General features: G+C 44.1%; 1 protein-coding gene across 4 annotated transcripts in view; it reads right to left on the reverse strand.

The window, feature by feature from the left end:
- The window catches only part of SHISA9 (shisa family member 9), a 419,426-nt gene that overhangs the window by 160,291 nt on the left and 241,481 nt on the right, over nt 1-17,654 (reverse strand). For all 4 annotated transcript variants that reach the window (XM_040459008.1, XM_040459007.1, XM_040459005.1 and 1 more), the window contains exon 3: nt 7,227-7,382. In XM_040459008.1, coding sequence (XP_040314942.1) covers nt 7,227-7,382 — 156 coding nt within the window. The remainder of the gene's footprint in view (nt 1-7,226; nt 7,383-17,654) is intronic.

Below are 17,654 nucleotides of genomic sequence, written 5' to 3' on the forward strand. Positions count from 1 at the left end.
GGCAGGCCCCCAAGGGGTAGGGACTGTCCATGCACATAATCTGTGTATGAAAATACTGATGGGGCGCCTGGGTGGCTCAGTCGGTTAAGCGTCCGACTTTGGTGCAGGTCATGATCTCAGGGTTTGTGAGTTCGAGCCCCACATCGGGCTCTCTGCCCTCAGCACGGAGCCTGCTTTGGACCCTCTGTCTCCCTCTCTCTCTCTGTCCCTCCCCTGACCCTCCCCCTCTCAAAAATAAAAACATTAAAAGAAAAAAGAAAAAAGAAAAGTACTGTTGAATGAATGAATGAATGAATGAATGAACGAACGAACAAATTAAGTTTCTCTGTGAGTCACTTTTCCTAAGGGAGGGAAATTCACCTAAATGCTACAGGATTCAAGTTTGTTATTTACGCATCACATAATGCTTGGAATTTGGTTTAGAAATCAGTTTCTCTAAGTTGAATTTCATTTCAGGTGTGCCGAATGAGCCCTGGTGATGGTACTTTATTAAGAAAACTCCCTGGTAACCTCTTGCGTAAAGAATGTCAAGAAGGGCAATAGCCACACCCTAAGCCTGTCTTTGTTAGACTTTCTCTGTAAGATTGGATTTTACTCAAAGGGGGGTAAACCTGCTCACGTGTCTGTGCAGCAGCCTCGGTCCACTGGCCAGAGGCCTCACCAAGCAGTGTGTGCCATTGGCTCCCCTTTCCTTTCTTAAGAATCCACCTGAAAAGCCCAAGTTCTCAGCATTTTTGCACAATTTCCAGACAGACATCAGGCTGCCAGCTGAGAGGAGTTGCAGGGAACATTCTGTGTGATGTGAAAGATTACAGAGCACAGATCCGGTCTCATTTAAACATTTCTGGTTGGCCTTGTAGGCATGCCAAAGGATGCTCAGATTGCCACATTCCCCCTGCCGATATGAACTCAACACCCTCATTATTCACAACAGAGGGGAAACGAAGGGACAGGAGGGTGAAGAAGTTAAAATTAAGTGATACCCGCCCAGGTTCACTGACATCTGGAAATAGTGATGTGGCCCCAAATCTTCCTGTGTGGGTGGACACAAGACTGCCTGAGTCACTGAGTCACGGACGCCAAACAGGTCATTACCCCTAAGCCAAGTTCATCACTTGAAGACAGGAACCATGCCATGGTCACCCCTATCCCCACCTAAGGCAGGGCTTAGCTCTGGCAAGGTGGTAACAAGTTCTCTTTCATAAATCCACTGAAAATGAGGACACTTAGTCAGGTGGCACACAGGCTTCCAAATATGCACGTAAGGTCCCACTACATGCTTGGTGCCACTACCCCTGACATTAGATAAATATTTATTGGGTGGAAAAACTTCAACACTTATTAAAGGGGGATGAATCAAAGGCAGTGAGAGGAAACAAACGTGAGGTAGCTTTCTGGGTGATGAAATATTTCTTATCCTTACTGGGATGTTTGTTATCCTAGAGTATGTGTCTTTCAACAATCATGCCACTGTAAAATTATGATCTGCAGATTTCACTACATGTAAATTTTACCTTATCTGCAGTATACCTTAAATATATTATACCTCAATTATACTCAGCACCATGGGAAAACTTTAAACTTCAAACAAAGAAAGATAACTCAATATAAATAATCCTCCCTCCAAAAAAGAGGGGAAGGTGCTCCCCCAGTTGTTTGTGTTTTTTTTTTTTTTTTTGGTCTGGTTATAGCCTTCTGATGCCAGAAATTGCCCTCTTGAAGATGGAATCATGTCATGGAAAGAACACAGGATTCTGAATCAGGTAATCCTGAATGTGATTCTTGCCTCTGCCATTTACTGGAAGACGCTGCCAAAATTGCTTAATTTCATCTGCCAAAGATTGGGAACAATACCTCCCTCAGAGGTACAGTGTTTTGAGACTTCAATGATGTTAGCCCTCCTCTTGCCATAACTTAAAAAAAAAAAAAAATTAAACATGTAGAGGTCAATCCATGGCTGAGGTCTCATGCATCAGGTAGGTTTCTCACGCATGACTCGTACAGCAAGACGAAAGAGGAAATTCCTGACATGTTGAAGTGCATTGTTGTGGTTTTAAACAGTGCCATTGGAAAATGGAACAGGATTCTGGCAAGAGCCCCTTGTCTGTCAAGTAGCAACAAAGAAGATATCTTCTTAATAAAATTTTAATGTAAAAATGAAGGCACCATGGCACTTTATCAATAATGCTGGTATGCCCTGTCTCTTTCTCTCACTGAGAAGCCAGGGTTGCAATGAAGCATCTAAAGGGCATGTAGGTCAATGAGAAAGAATGAAATCCTGCCATCTGCAGCAATGTGGATGGAACTGGAGGGTATTATGCTAAGTGACATAAGTCAGGCAGAGAAAGACAGATATCATATGTCTTCATTACTCATATGTGGAGCTGGAGAAACTTAACAGAAGACCATGGGGGAGGGGAAGGGGGAAAAAGTTACAAACAGAGAGGGAGGGAGACAAACCATATGAGACTCTTAAATACAGAGCACAAACTGAGGTTGATGAGGGTGGGCGAGTGGGGGAGAGGGGAAAGTGGGGGATGGGCATTGAGGAGGGCACGTGTTGGGATGAGCACGGGGTGTTGTATGTAAGCGATAAATCATGGGAATCTACTCCCACAACCAAGAGCACACTGTATACACTGTATGTTAGCCAACTTGACAATAAATTATATTAAATAAATAAATAAGTAGATACAATTATAAAATAATAAAATAAAATCAATGTGGTCAGTAGTTTAAGTCTTACGTGCCTAGAGGAAAAAAACTGGACATGGGGCCAAGAGGCGATAAATGCTGATGCGTAGTCAATTTTCTGTATGCAAGGTCCATCAGAAATTACGTGAAAGTGTGGTCTTTTTTCCAGCTCTGGAGGCAGGAACCACCCCCCTCTGAACCAGCAGGTAAGCCTTCTGGACATTTTCCCAAACACCTCTGTCCTGTCAACATTGCCTATGAAGAACCATAAAGTGGGCTCTTCACATCGTAACTACCCATCAAACGGGCGGCTCAAGCCAGGGAACTCGTGTGCTTCACGGAGACTTCAGGTTACATTTCGACTCAATCTACCACAAGACACACTTTTTGTCTTCCGTCTTGGTGGAGGATGTAACTACAACGTTTAAATCCGCAGTTGTAACTTAGGAAGGAGAGTCAGTTGGAGGAGACTAGGAATCTTTTTTTAATGGATTGTAGTAGCCATATGTCTGGATCTTCGTCATTCAGGAGATACGGGGCAGTAAACAGGTTTGGCTGACGGCTGGTCCTTAGAACGGCTCAAAAACGTCATTTGCTGTTTTGCTTCCTTGTTTGTTTTATCAGATCCTCAGTGTGAGTTAGCTTCCTTGTATGTCTTTCCCATCAAACCGGAATAAACTCTCCCTCCCTCAAAATGACACCTGAGCCACTGCATGTTAATCAAGGCATCAGTATATCTTGGAGATCTGAGGAAAAATATGGCCAACAAACAACTCTGGTCTGGAGACTTTAATATGTTCCAGTATTACTGAGGTTGACTGTATGTCAGGCTAAGCACATTCTGTGCAATGTATCACTGAATCTACCCCACAAACCATCAGCTCCGTATTGTTATTATCTCCATTTTACAGAGGGGGGAAACTGAGACCTGAGGAGGTTAAGTTATTTCAGAAAGAGCCTGAAAATATCTAGTGAGATCTTAAACTCCGTCCCGACCAGCGGCAGAGGCCATGCCATGTTCCACCATGTTGCTGATCATCTCATGCTCCTGACTTGATGTGGTACTCACCATATGCTCTAATTCACTAAATTTACAAAAACTTATTGGGAGCACTTGTAAGTTCCCAGCATGGTATTAGGTGCTGGGGATGCACTGATGAATGGGACAGACTTGGTTCATGCTTCAATGGGACCTATAATCAAGGGACACCGGATTAAATGTCTAAAATGAATGAATGAATGAATGAATGAATGAATGAATGAATGAAACAAATGATAATCCAACCCCATCATACCTCCTTGTACAAAATCTGATGAAGTTTAGCTGCTAACATTTCCCTAATGTGTGCTAATCTTTTGCTAACACTTGGGCAGTGAACCCCTTGGGAACAGAGAACATTGTGTACTCTATATCCCTGAATTGTAGAAAGAAAAGAGCTCTCTTTAAACATCAATGAGTGTGTTGGGGTGCCTGGGTGGCTCAGTCAATCAAGCATCTGACTTTGGCTCATGATCTCATGGTTTGCAGGTTCGAGCCCTGCATCAGGCTCTGTGCTGACGGCTCAGAGCCTGGAGCCTGCTTTGGATTCTGTGTCTCCCTCTCTCTCTGCCCCTCCTCCTTTCACACTCTCTCTCTTTCTCAAAAATAAATAAACACTAAAAAAATTTTTTAACATTAATGAGTGTGATTTCAACAAGCAAATAAAGTAAAATAAAATATAAAATAAAATAAAATAAAATAAAATAAAATAAAATAAAATAAAATAAAATAAAATAAAATAAAATTAAAATAAAATAAAATTACCAACAGTTACCTCTTTTCTCTCTGGAGTTGGCAGTGAATGGATGGGACATATTTAATGGCCCACAGTATTCTAATAACTAGAATGTGTAGAATTGTTTCATTTTCTATTTTAAAATTTCCTCGCTTTTCATTCCTCATTTTTCACATGAAGAAGCTGAGGTCAGAGAGTTTCAGTGACTGCATGAAACTACCCCATGTTCTGGATATTAAAGCCACCAAGAGAAATTTATTTTCCAGGGGTATTTTTGAACCTGGCAGTTAACCCTAAAGGCTGTCCAAGTCCTTCCTTCTTTACCAGGAATTTTTAGAAAATGCATCTGCTTATCGAAGGCTGCAGAACTCTCAAAGGAAAAAAAATTTTAAACAACTTCTCTCCTGGGTGGTAATGATTTTGCTAATGAAATGCATTTCATCATCCGCACACACATCATGGTGTGAATTATGCCTTAATAAAGAACCTTTCGAAGAGCACTTAGCCCAGGATCTGCATTTCATTTGTGCAGGCAGATGCTGGACACGTGGGTAACCAATTGGGTCAGGCAGTCCTTTAATTTGCTCCTCCCTGGAGAGTCACAAGACCATCAGCGACTCAGGTAAAGTCTGTGAACTCCCACAACAAGCAGAGAGGAAGGACAGAAAAGAAGAGGGGCACATCAACCATATCCAGGATGGAGGAGGGTTCTTTATGTAAGATCCTTCAGAGTTTTCTAGAAGATTAGGGGTGCTTCCTTACAACTGAGCTATGATTGGACTCATGCCAAAGACAAGCACATTCATTCAGTAAACACTACAGAACTTTATGGAAGTTCTTTACGGAAGAAAGGGTTACTTAAGGAGGGCAAAACTGGAAATGGAATTCTAAATGCACTGTAGACATGTGCTATGGGCAGGATCTCTGTACAAATCTGGGGGGAAAATCAAGGAGCATTGTGGGAATATCCATCTATGATTCACCCAAATAACTACTGGGTTTGGAGGGGGGACAAGACACCAGGCCTAAGCTGAAGAAATAAGTTGTTTAGGGGAATGTAACCAGTTCAAAGGGAAAAGGATGTCTGGGTTGATTTTTTTTTTAATGCCAAAAGAAGAATCAAATGGAACTGGCAGATGCCATTTGTCACCTAAAGGCAAGGCTCAGGAAGGGGGCGGGGAGGGGCAGGGCACCACACAGTGTATGAAGGCTTCCACAGCTACATTGGTGTAGATGCCCTGACTCCTTCTCTCCCAGGCAACAGCCTGCAGCTCTTCCTCCCAATATTTGAGTCTACTTAAACACGCTCAGGATGCATACGCTGGGCAAACACGCGATCTGGAATGGGGGGAATCTGTGGTCATGGGGTGTGTATAAGGGCTGAGTTTGGTGCAGAAACTCAACATGCAACACAGGAACTGGTATATGAGTTCTTGCAGGGCTTGGGATTTGGAAAAGCCTGTGTCAGTCTGCTCAGCCTGCGCCCTTGGGGTTAGAAATCTGGTCTGCCCATCTTTGAGGGACTCCATCTGGAAGCCCTAGGAGACGGGGAGACATGAATTCCTAAAGATATTTGTGATTCAAACGCTTGCGGAGTTCCTAGTACGTGCCTGGCCCTCTGCCGAGCCACCAAGATGCTCTGTGCCTCCGATGTTTGGAGACCATGGTCACCTCCAGCATCACAGACACATCACAGCGTCTGGGCTTTGGTTTCTGGTGTCCGTTTGTAATGGAATTAAGATATCAGACACAGGAATCAATCAGCAAACACCTCCCATCCCATCTCTGATGAGGGGCGTGGTTGCAAGGAAAAGAATGAAGACAAGTAGCTGATAATAAAAGCAAGCAGGTGGCCTGTGAGTCCATCTGCCCAAAGTGTGACTTGGCTGTGGCTGCTGCTTCCATCCGATAGAACTCCTGCCCACACGGTTCGTTCGGAAGCCCGGGACACCATCATATGTGATGCTCCCTCATGTGTGAGCTGGGGAAAGGGACTAACGGAGGAGCAGGGCCAGGGGAAGCTAGCAGCGGGAGGATAGGCTCTGGAGTAATAAAAATCCACAGGCTGCTTGATTTGGACCAAGGTAAAGGAGACTCCTTGAGTCTTAGTTTCCTGATCTGAAAACTGGGATAATAATTGTGCCCTCCTCTTTGGACCGCTGTGAGAAAGAGAGGCAGGATGTATAAAATGTCCCGTGCAATCGATAAGAACTTGATCAGAACTTAGCCCAAGCTCCAGGCTGCGTGCCCAATCCGGAAGAGCAGAAGCGTTCCACTTACTGACTTCACAGAGACGGGGTGACTGCGGGGTGATGGATGCTACCTCCTATAGGGCAAGACACTCGGACACCGGGTGCCCTGGATTCTGTATCCTGGGGATTCACTAGGGCAGATGGTGAACGACGAAGGGGCTGAGGTGTCTGTGGGTCCAAATAAGCCTCCAGGCGCCCTCTGTCCCGGGAAACAGCCCCCACACGTGTCCCTCGCCACCCCCCCACCCTGCCCCATGTGACTAGTCATAGGGAAAGCAACTGTTTCACAGTAACCTGGGCCCCAGGGAGAGACATCAAGAATATGTGTGAGAGAGACAGAGAGGGAGATAGAGGAAGAGATGGACAGACAGAGACACAGAGTTCAGGAGACGAGAAGAAGGAAAAGAAAACAAGAAGTAGAACGAAAGAGAGGAGCAGAAAAACCAGTTGGGGGGTGGGGAGAGAAAAGTACAGAAAAGCAGGGGAGAAAGAGAACAGTACTTACCAACCGCCTTCAGGGAGGCATATTTGTTGAGCTCTTTGCCCGGCGGCTGCTGCTCGTAGGGATTAGAGATCTGGCCCAGGCTGGGGTACGAGTGCGGATGGCCCATCTGCTGGAGCAAAGGGGAGGTGGGCACCGCGTTGTTCATCTGCGTAGCATCTGCAAGCAAGATAACAGGGGGTGGTCACAGACGGGGCGGGACCTTCCTCCCATGCAAAGCAACCCACCCTCGCAGGGTCCCAAACGCCCACCCTCCTGGGGACACGAGAGCGAGAGCAGCAGGGGATGGGTGAATAAAGGGCAAAGGGTGTGCCTAGAACTTTTCATCTCCCCCTGAAACGGATGTGTTAAGGTCCCTACCATTGCAGGGGCTATTTCTGTAATTAAAACTATAGGGGTGCCCGGGTGGCTCAGCTGGTTGAACGTCCAACTTTGGCTCAGGTCACGCTCTCACGGTTCGTGAGTTGGAGCCCCACATCGGGCTCACAGAGCCCGCTTCGGATTCTCTGTCCCCCTCTCTGTCTGCCCCTCCCCCAAGCTCGTGCTCTCGCTCAAAAATGAAGAAACATTAAAAAATAAACTACATACAGATGATTAACTTCAGTAACAGTCAAGGAAATGCAAGTCAGAACAATGACGAGAAGCCGTTCCTTCGCCAAGAGATTGGCAAACACTGAGTAAGAGGGGGGAGGTACACCGATAGTCATAAAGATGTGGGAAGTTGTGTGGTCTCATCAACTCATGGCGGGCACGCAATTTGCCATATTTGCGGAAAGGAACATGACAGTGTGTCTTAGAATGTAAAGTGAGTGCATATTTTGACCAAACAATACCACTTCTAGGGAATGAGCCTACAGAAATGACATCAGAATACATGGATACTTGTTCAGAGATGTTCTCTGCACCATTGTCTATGAGGTGAAATATATGCACACACACAAACAACATGAGCTCCTAAAAATACAGGAATTCTTGGGGGCACCTGGATGGGCCATGTGACTCTTGATTTCAGCTCAGCTCATGATCCCAGGGTCATGGGATCGAGCCCTGAGTTGGACTCTGCTTAGAGTATGGACCCTGCTTAAGATTCTCCTTCCCTCCCTCTCTCTCCCTCTGCCCCTCTCCCCTACTTTATCTCTTATCTTTCTCAAAAAAAAAATACATATGGGAATTATTAAATTATTGTACATTCATATTACATACACAATCTGTACATGCATATAATGGGATATCATGCAGCTTAAAAAAAAAAGTGTTTAAAACGAGTTAAACTCTGGGGCACCAGGGTGGCTCAGCCAGTTAAGTCCAGCTCTTGGCTTCAGCTCAGGTCATGATCTCACAGTTTCACGAGTTCAAGCCCTGTATCAGGCTCTGCGCTGACAACTTGGGATTCTCTCTCTCTCCCTCTTTTTGCCCATCCCACACTCGCACTGTCTCTGTCTCTCTCAAAATAAATAAATAAACTTAAAAAAAAATCTTATAGAAAGATGTGTTAACTCTACACCTGTCAACCTGGATAGTTCCTTGGGGCTTATACTGTTAAGGAGGGAATAAGAAAATGAGAAAGTAATGCAAATAATACAGCAGTTTTGGTAAAGAAAATCTGTGCGTGTTGTAATTTGCAAAGACAGAAAAAAAATATGTAAAGACACATGAGCAGAATATTGACTACGTAGAGGAAATGGAATTCACCTGGAGAGGTTCAAGAAGTTGGCTCCGAAGGAATATTCTCTGAGCTGAGACCCAGAAATCCAGATGTGAGTTAAATGTGGGAGAAGGTGGAGGGCAGTTGAAGCATGTGCCGGGCACGTGCAGAAGAGGGGAGAGGGAGGAGGTGGGGCTGAACAGGCCTGCAGGGCTCACGATGCCTTGTGAAGGGTTTCTGTGTCACCCTGAGAGCAGTGGGAGGGAGGGGGCAAACTCAGATGAGGCACGGAGTCCAGAAGAGGGGGGTTATTGCTCAGTTTCAGGCAGGAAGTGGAGATTCTCTCCAGGTACATGAAGCACTCGTGCAGATCCAGCTAAACATGGCGGTGGATGCTGGTGCTGCTTTGAAAGACCCCCCTTACCTGGCATATGTGCCCATTTCCCAGCTGCTCTGGAGGGGACTCACAGCTCAGAGCTGGCCCTAGCACCCGCTAAGTTATTCTCAGGAACCACCACCACCCTGGGTTTCGGGTGCTTCATGAACCTCACCCTCAACACCTGAGGTGGCTGGCCACCAGGGTCTGGCTGGCTGACACTAAGGTGCGCAGACCAGCCCCTTGCCTCAAGGTGTGGATAGCTTTATGGACCAATGGATGCTCCAGAGCTCCCAGGGTTTGGAACAGGGGACAGCATTTTTTTGGGTAAAGGGACAAAACTGTAAATAATTCAGTCTTTATGGGCCACACAGTCTCATTAGGAATACTCTCAACTCCACCCTTGTATCAAGAAAGCAGACACAGACATTATGTCAAATAATGGGTGTGGCTATATGTCAATAAAACTTAACTTATCAAAACAGGTAGCTGCTAGATTCGATTCAAGGGACATAATTTGACTAACCCTGGTCCAGACTTTACCTGAGATTGACACCCCCATCCGTGTGAGACTCCTTCATCTTACCTATTTTGTTTCCCTCACAACCTGAGAAGGGCGAGCGTGCGTGCGTGCGTGTGTGCGTGTGTGTGTGTGTGTGTGTGTGTGTGTGTGTTGAAGAGCACTCCCTCAGAGTATTATACACCTGAACCCCCTCTCTGAAGTGCTGCTTCTAGACAAGTCAACCCATGACTTCTCTACACGTTATACCCCATGACGTATATGGAATGCTTGCCTTTAGAAACCAATAGAGGCAGGGATACCACAGCTGAGACACAGAGATAAGAACATTTTTATCACTGCACAAGCACACAACCCCAAATGCATAATGGGGATGTGACCAAACATATGCCACGTCGCCCAGCCTCTGCTGGCATGTGAGAAAGTGGGTGTATCCTTCTGCCATAATAGCATTTTGGCTGTGATTCAGCTGGGTCCGGAAGGCTCAAGATAACAAAATAATGGAAATAGGGCTGCATAAGGCATAGCGTTTGTTATGGTGTGGACCCCAAGATCATCTGACATCTTCCTCTCCAGAGCCACCTGCTAGGGAGGTCAACTTCATCTCGGCACGTCAGGCCAGACAAGTTTTGTGCCCAAATGCTGGTCTGGTGGGAGCACTTACTATAAACTCTCAATGTTTGCTGTGGGGGGGGGGGGGCGCACACTGTATCTTTTTTAATGGACAGCTACTATTTTTGTGTCTTCAGAACCGCCACTTCCTTCTACATCCTGCTTCATCTGAATTTGGGTCATGTGATGAGCTGCCAATTACGGTGACTGTCTTAGTCTGGGTTTTCCCAGAAGTCACTGAAATAAGGATCCAAGTATGAGCATATCTGGGGTGTGCTCTCAGGAACACCGTAGAAAAGGAGTAACGGTGGCACAAAAACAGACACTCAGATCAATGGAACAGAAGAGAGGACCCAGAAATTGACTCACAAACGTATGGACAACTGATCTTTGACAAAGCAGGAAAGAATATCCAATGAAATAAAGACAGTCTTTGCAGCAAGTGGTGCTGGGAACACTGAACTGCGACATGCAGAAGAATGAACCTGGACCACTTTCTTACACCATACACAAAAATAAACTCAAAATGGATGAAAGACCTAAATGTAAGACATGAAGCCATCTGAATCCTCGAGGAGAAAGCAGGCAAAAACCTCTTTGACCTTGGCCACAGCAGCTTCTTACTCACCATGTCTCTGGAGGCAAGGGAAACAAAAGCAAAAATGAGCTACTGGGACCTCATCAAAATAAAATATTCTGCACAGCAAAGGAAACAATCAGCAAAACTAAAAGGCAACCAACAGAATGGGAGAAGATATTTGCAAACGACTTATCAGATAAAGGGCTAGTAACCAAAATCTCTAAAGAACTTATCAAAATCAACACCCAAAAAACAAACAATCCAGTGAAGAAATGGGCAGAAGACATGAACAGACATTTTTCCAAAGAAGACATCCAGATGGCCAACTGACGTATGAAAAGATGCTCAACCTCACTCATCACCAGGGAAACACAAATCAAAACCACAATGAGATACCTCCTCACACCTGTCAGAACAGCTAACGTTAACAACTCAGGCAACAACAGATGTTGGTGAGGATGTGGAGAAAGATGATCTCTTTTGCATTGTTGGTGGAATGCAAACCGGTGCAGCCACTCTGGAAAACAGTATGGAGGTTCCTCAAAAAATTAAAAATAGAACTACCCTATGACCCAGCAATTACACTACTAGGAATTCATCCCAGGGATACAGGTATGCTGTTTCGAAGGGACACATGCACCCCTATGTTTATAGCAGCACTATCTACAATAGGCAAAGCATGGAAAGAGCCCAAATATACATCAATGGATGAATGGATAAAGAAGATGTGGTATATACATACTATGGAGTATTACTTGGCAATCCAAAAAAATGAATTCTTGCCAATTGCAACATGAATGGAACTAGAGGGTATTATGGTAAGCAAAATTAGTCATAGAAAGACAAAAATCATATGACTTGACTTATATGAGGTCTTTAAGAGACAAAACAGATGAACATAAGGGAAGGGGAAAAATTTTTTTAAAAAAGGGAGGGGGACAAAACAGAAGAGACTCATAAATATGGAGAACAAACAGAGGGTAACTGGAGAGGGTGTGGGGGGGATGGGCTAAATGGGTAAGGGGCATTAAGGAAACTACCCCTGAAATCATTGTTGCACTATATGCTAACTAACTTGGATATAAATTTAAAAAATGAAATAAAATAAAGAAAAAAAGAAAAAAAAAAAGAAAAGGAGTAAGGGAGCAAGACAGGGATGGGAATACAGACAAAGAGCACAATGCCAAGCAAGGGGCGATTCTAGTGAACTGGAGTTTAATCCCACTTTGGAATGCTGGTAAATGATGTGGAATGCCTGTCTGAGAATTCTATCATTAAGCAAGCCCCTTAGTATTTATATACCAATTCCCATGAGTCATCAGTTGAGGACTGCTTCTGGAAGACAGCAATGCCTCAGCATTTGCAACCCACCATGTTCATGGTCAGAGTGTGCTCTAGCAGGCAAAAAAAAACCTCTTATTCAGACACATAAGGGCTGGCAGTTGGATATCAGGCCAGTAACTCTCACTTCTAGCCACAGAAGTGAGCATGTGATCAAATCTGACAAATCACAATACCTCCTTCTTCCCACAGTGATTGGGCCAGAAGCAGGCACGTGATCTAGGCTGGCCCAATCAGAATACTTCCCTGAATTTTTCTATTTGGAACCTTTGGATTCAAAAATCCAGGAAGCCATGGATTCGAGTTTGAACCTACCAAGTGGAGAATCTCTTTATTGTGAAGGAATAAGGACAACAGGAGGGAAGCAGCAAAGATAGGGAAGGCCCTCCCCTTTTTATGTTTATTCTTAAGAAAGAGAGAGAGAGAGCACACACAAGCGCGGGGTGTGCAGAGAGAGAGGGAGACACAGAATCTGAAGCAAGCTCCAGGCTATGAACTATCAGCACAGAGCCCGACTCGGGGCTCAAACTCATGAACTGTGAGATCACGACCTGAACTGAAGTCGATGCTTAACCGACTGAGCCACCCAGATGACCCAGGGAAGCCTCTTTCTAATAAGCTAGTATGCTTTGGGGTGTATCTCTTGCACTGTATAGTTTGGACTAGTGTAGCTGTCTGGATTTCCTCTGGGAAATGGAACCAACCAGAGGGGAAGTTGCCCATGTGGATATAAAGCAAGGCCTGGGGATTGTGTTAAGATGATAAAGGCATTGTTCCTGGGTATTCTACAGAAATATAGTAGAAATTTCAAACTGCAAGTGCTCTTACTAGTACATAGAGAATGCTCAAAGCTATTAATAAGCTAATTAACTAATGTCTTTATGGTGGTCGTCTTTTTTTTTTTTTTAACCCCTGGAAGTAGATTCCAAACATGAGCCTGTGTAGTTAAAGAGCTGGCCTCTCCCCAGCCCACTGTCCAGTGGGCCCTTTCTCCCATCTCCTTGCTCCCTTGGTTCTAGACCCCACCCACTATGCTCAACTTCTGTTCCCAGGCCTGCCAGGAGAGATGCAAAACATGTCATTAAAGGAAAAAAAAAATCTGTAGAGATGTTCCTCATCACTTGCGACAGCCTTTTATGTTATCCAACAGAATATTTAATATGCCATTATAAAGTATTTGCTGCTGGATGATATCTCCCAAGTCCTGAGCTACCTCAAGGACAGTGGGTAGTTACTTAATGTAAGTGGGCATGACCGAGATGGCCCACCAAAGGGATCCCTCACCAGCCCAAAGTCACATTCCTGCTATCCCATTTAGAACCCTGGGAAGACAGCCATTTTGTGCCTGCTTCCAGGCATCAAATATTCAGAAATACTGAAATCTAGGGGGCGTGGGGGTGGCTCAGTTGGTTATGCATCTGACTTCAGCTCAAGTCACAATCTCCTCATGGTCCGTCCTTGAGTTCAAGCCCCGCATCAGGCTCTGTGCTGACAGCTCGGAGCCTGGAGCCTTCTTCAGATTCTGTGTCTCCCTCTCTCTCTGGCCCTTTGATCGCACCCCCCTCGCTTGCATTCAGTCTCTCTCTCTCTCTCAAAAATAAATAAATACATAAATAAATAAATAAATAAATAAATCAACCAACCAACCAACCAACCAACCAACCAACATTTAAAAAAAAGGCACACACTTAAAAAAAAGAAATCTGGTCTCAGGGAAGCTATGAAAAATTATTAAACGCACGTGTGACTGGATTTTTTTTTAAATGTTATTTTCATTTTACTGAACAGGATGATGGAAAAGAGCTGGCCACCCAGGTTCCCTGGGAGTTTTCTACAAATATATCCAGCTAAGGAGGAGATACCTAAGTGTAGATGCGAAGGAAGCCCAGTTTGGCATCCAGCCAAAATAGAACAATAGGGTGAGGGAAGCACAAAGAGTAAGATCTGGGTTATAATCTGCAAATCCTGTCCTTGCCAAGAGAGAGAAGAAAAATAAAAGACATAGATACATAGACAGATAGATAGACAGAATATAGGTATACATGTATATGCATATGTATGCGCTTTTTAAATATTCATTTATTTTGAGAAAGAGATGGTCGGGGGGGGGGCATGGAGGGGCAGAGAGGGAGAGAGAGAGAATTCCAAGCAGGCTCTGTGCTGAGATCGACATGGGGCTTGATCTCATGAACTGTGGGATCATGACCTGAGCTGAAATCAAGAGTCAGATACCTAACTGACCAAGCTACCCAGGTGCCCATACATATGTATGTATTTTATGTATGTAGGTACATGTAACACATACATATATATTACTTATGATATATATGTTGTTTGATATGTCTATCTCATTTGATTTGCATAGTCATGACCATAGAGATAATCCAGTTGAACCAACTCTGTCTTGCTCTCAGCCGGATGGTTTCTCTTATAGACCAACTTTGGCCCCAGAGATACCGTTCTAAGTACTTCATACCCCATGCCGTAAGAAAAACTCTTTGCCGCATTACAGTTTTGCAACTCATCCTCACCCTTATAAATAGCCAATGAGAACTTTCTGTTCTGGGATGCTGTTTTCAGTCAAGACCCTCGGTCAACAACAAGAAGCTGATGATGTCCCTGTGCTCTCCTTCCTGAGACAGAAGAGGGGCCTTATGTATTAAACAACCATTTTCAAAGAAGGGTAAGATAGAGCTACTCTAATTGGAAACCTCTGGCTGACTTGCCCCCAGGTAACCGCTGTGGAAATACCATTATACGTGGTATATCTTAGCCACTAAACAGAAAGGAGATAGATGTCATTCAGACAGGGTCAGTTAAGGTAAAAACGCTCCACGGCAAATGCTGGGATGATGCTGTGGGTTTCTCAGTGTAGAACAGACAAATAACAACTATCAGAAACTGGACCAATGTGGCTCCTATTGGAAGCAAAGCAACAAAAGCCAGTCTTTCATGGCACATCACAAGGAAACAGCTGAGAAAGGCACAAGACAGTCAAATGGTGTTGTTTTGTGGAGCATGCATTATATGACAGTCATTGGTAAAGAATTTCTCATGCATTTCTCATGTTTAATTTCTCATGTTTAATTCCCATATCAACCCTAGGAGGTAGAGAGCTGCGGACAAAATATCTTTTAAAATAAGGTTTTCGAGGTGTGCCTGGGTGGCTCGGTCGGTTAAAAGTCCAACTTCAGCTCAGGTCAGGATCTTACGGTTCGTGAGTTCAAGCCCGGCATCAGGCTCTGTGCTGCCAGCTCAGAGCCTGGAGCTTGGAGCCTGCTTCGGATTCTGTGTCTCCCTCTCTCTCTCTCTCTCTCTCTCTAACCCTTCCCTGCTCATTCTCTCTCTGTCTCTTTCTCTCTCTCAAATAAAGGTTTGAAAAGTTAAAAAAAAATAAAGTTTTTGTTGTAGAACAATCTTAAGAATTATAAAACTATTGCAGAGATGGCATCAGGAGGTCCCACATAGACCCCAGATCCAGTTTCCCCTGATAGTAACAGCGCGTGTCGTGCAGCGCGTGTGTTACAAATAATGAACCAATGTGAGAAATTACCATCAACACAAGTCCACACTTTCTTCATATGTCCTCAGTTTTGACCTAATGTCCTTTTTCTGTTCCAGAATCTCATCCAATTACCACATTAAAGTGAGTCCCTCATGTTTCCTTAAGTATCTCGTGGCGGTTAGTCTCTTTGACTTTCCTTGTTTTTGATGACTGTGACAGTTTTGAGGAGTACCAGCCAGGTATTTTGTAGAATGGCCCTTGAGAGGAATCTGTCTGATGCTTTTCTCATGACCAGACTGAGGCTGTGGGTTTGGGGGAAGGGAACTGTAGAGATAAAGTGACATTCTCATCATAACCTATCAAGGATACATACTATGATGCCTTACCACTGTTGATGTTAACCTTGATCACCTGCCTGAGGTAGCGTCCATCAAGCTTGTCCACTGTAAAGTTGTTCTACTTTTTTCTTTTTCCATGCTATCCTCTATAAGCCACTTTGCACAACCCACATTTCAGGAGTGGGGAGTTACATTCAACCTCCTCGAGTAAAGAGTATCTACATAAATTATTTAGAATTCTTCAATGTAGGAGATTTGTCTCTTTTCCCACACTTGATTATTCAACCATTTATTTATATCAGTGTGGACACATAGATATGTATGTTATTACTTTGGGTTATAAACCAATACCATGTTGTTTTTTGCTCGAACTGTTCCAGGTCCAGTCATTGGAAACTCTTTCAGTTGGCTCCTGTGTCTCCTTTTTCAGACCCCCACCCCCTGCTCTCTAGCAATATGAGATGCTCCACGTTCATCTTGTATATTCCCTGTCTAGGGCTAGAATCAGCCATCTCTCCAAGGAGCCCTGGTTCTTTTCATTGTAGAATGGTGTTAGCAACCAAGATCTGGGTGCTTCTGGTCTCTCTCTCTCTCTATCTCTCTGCGGACAGAGTAAGGAAAACTATGTGTATGTCCTAACTCATTTACTCCGGGATCTACAAATATTTATATATGTAACCATCTGTATCTACCGTAAGTCAAACACATTCATCCTGCTCTCTCCAGCTCTAATCCATGATCCATGGATCATTCTAGGCTCCTCCCCTTGTTTATTTGTAATCTTTCACCCCAACAACGAGAAACATGGCTCCCATCATCCGCCATCCATTGACTGATTGTTAAGTCCAATATCCATGTCTAGCAATACCAGAATCATTATCCCATATCCCCATGGGAAACAACATTATCAACTACAGCACAGTCTAAAGACAATGGATTTTTCAAGTTATTAAAGTGTTTTTCTCTTTTTGTCTTCCTAAGAGCATCATGGCCCATGGCATCCACATGCCTGGGTAATGCTGGGGAATTGGGATTTATTACAGAAGGACCACAAAGAAAAATAATCATTATGGATGGCATCAATCAATGATGGAGATGGTGAAGACACACTTACATACATGATACACACAGAGGTGTTATTAGGTACGAGGCACTATCCTGTATATGAACTAATCCAGTCATTCCAAGAATCTCTGTGAGATACTATTATTAACCCCACTTTGCAGAGGAGGAAACCAAGACAGTGAGAGGCTTTGTAACTTGCCCAAAGTTATACCATTTACATACAGCAGAGCTATGCTGTGTTCCTGGCCATCTGCCTCTAGAATCTGCGTTCTTGACCACTTGCTTTTGGCTTTAAGGGAGTTAAATTCAAATGTTTGACATTCGAAAAATTATTTTGTAGCCAGACAACAATACAATTTTAAGTCATGTGACTGACTTTGGAAAGTGGTAGGTTTTTATTCCTTTCTCACCACTCTTTGTTTTTATTTCTTTCTTTTTTTTTTTTTTTT

Source organism: Herpailurus yagouaroundi, unplaced genomic scaffold, assembly GCF_014898765.1.
Source record: "Herpailurus yagouaroundi ecotype Mexico unplaced genomic scaffold, PumYag 222, whole genome shotgun sequence".
Lineage (NCBI taxonomy): Eukaryota > Metazoa > Chordata > Mammalia > Carnivora > Felidae > Herpailurus > Herpailurus yagouaroundi.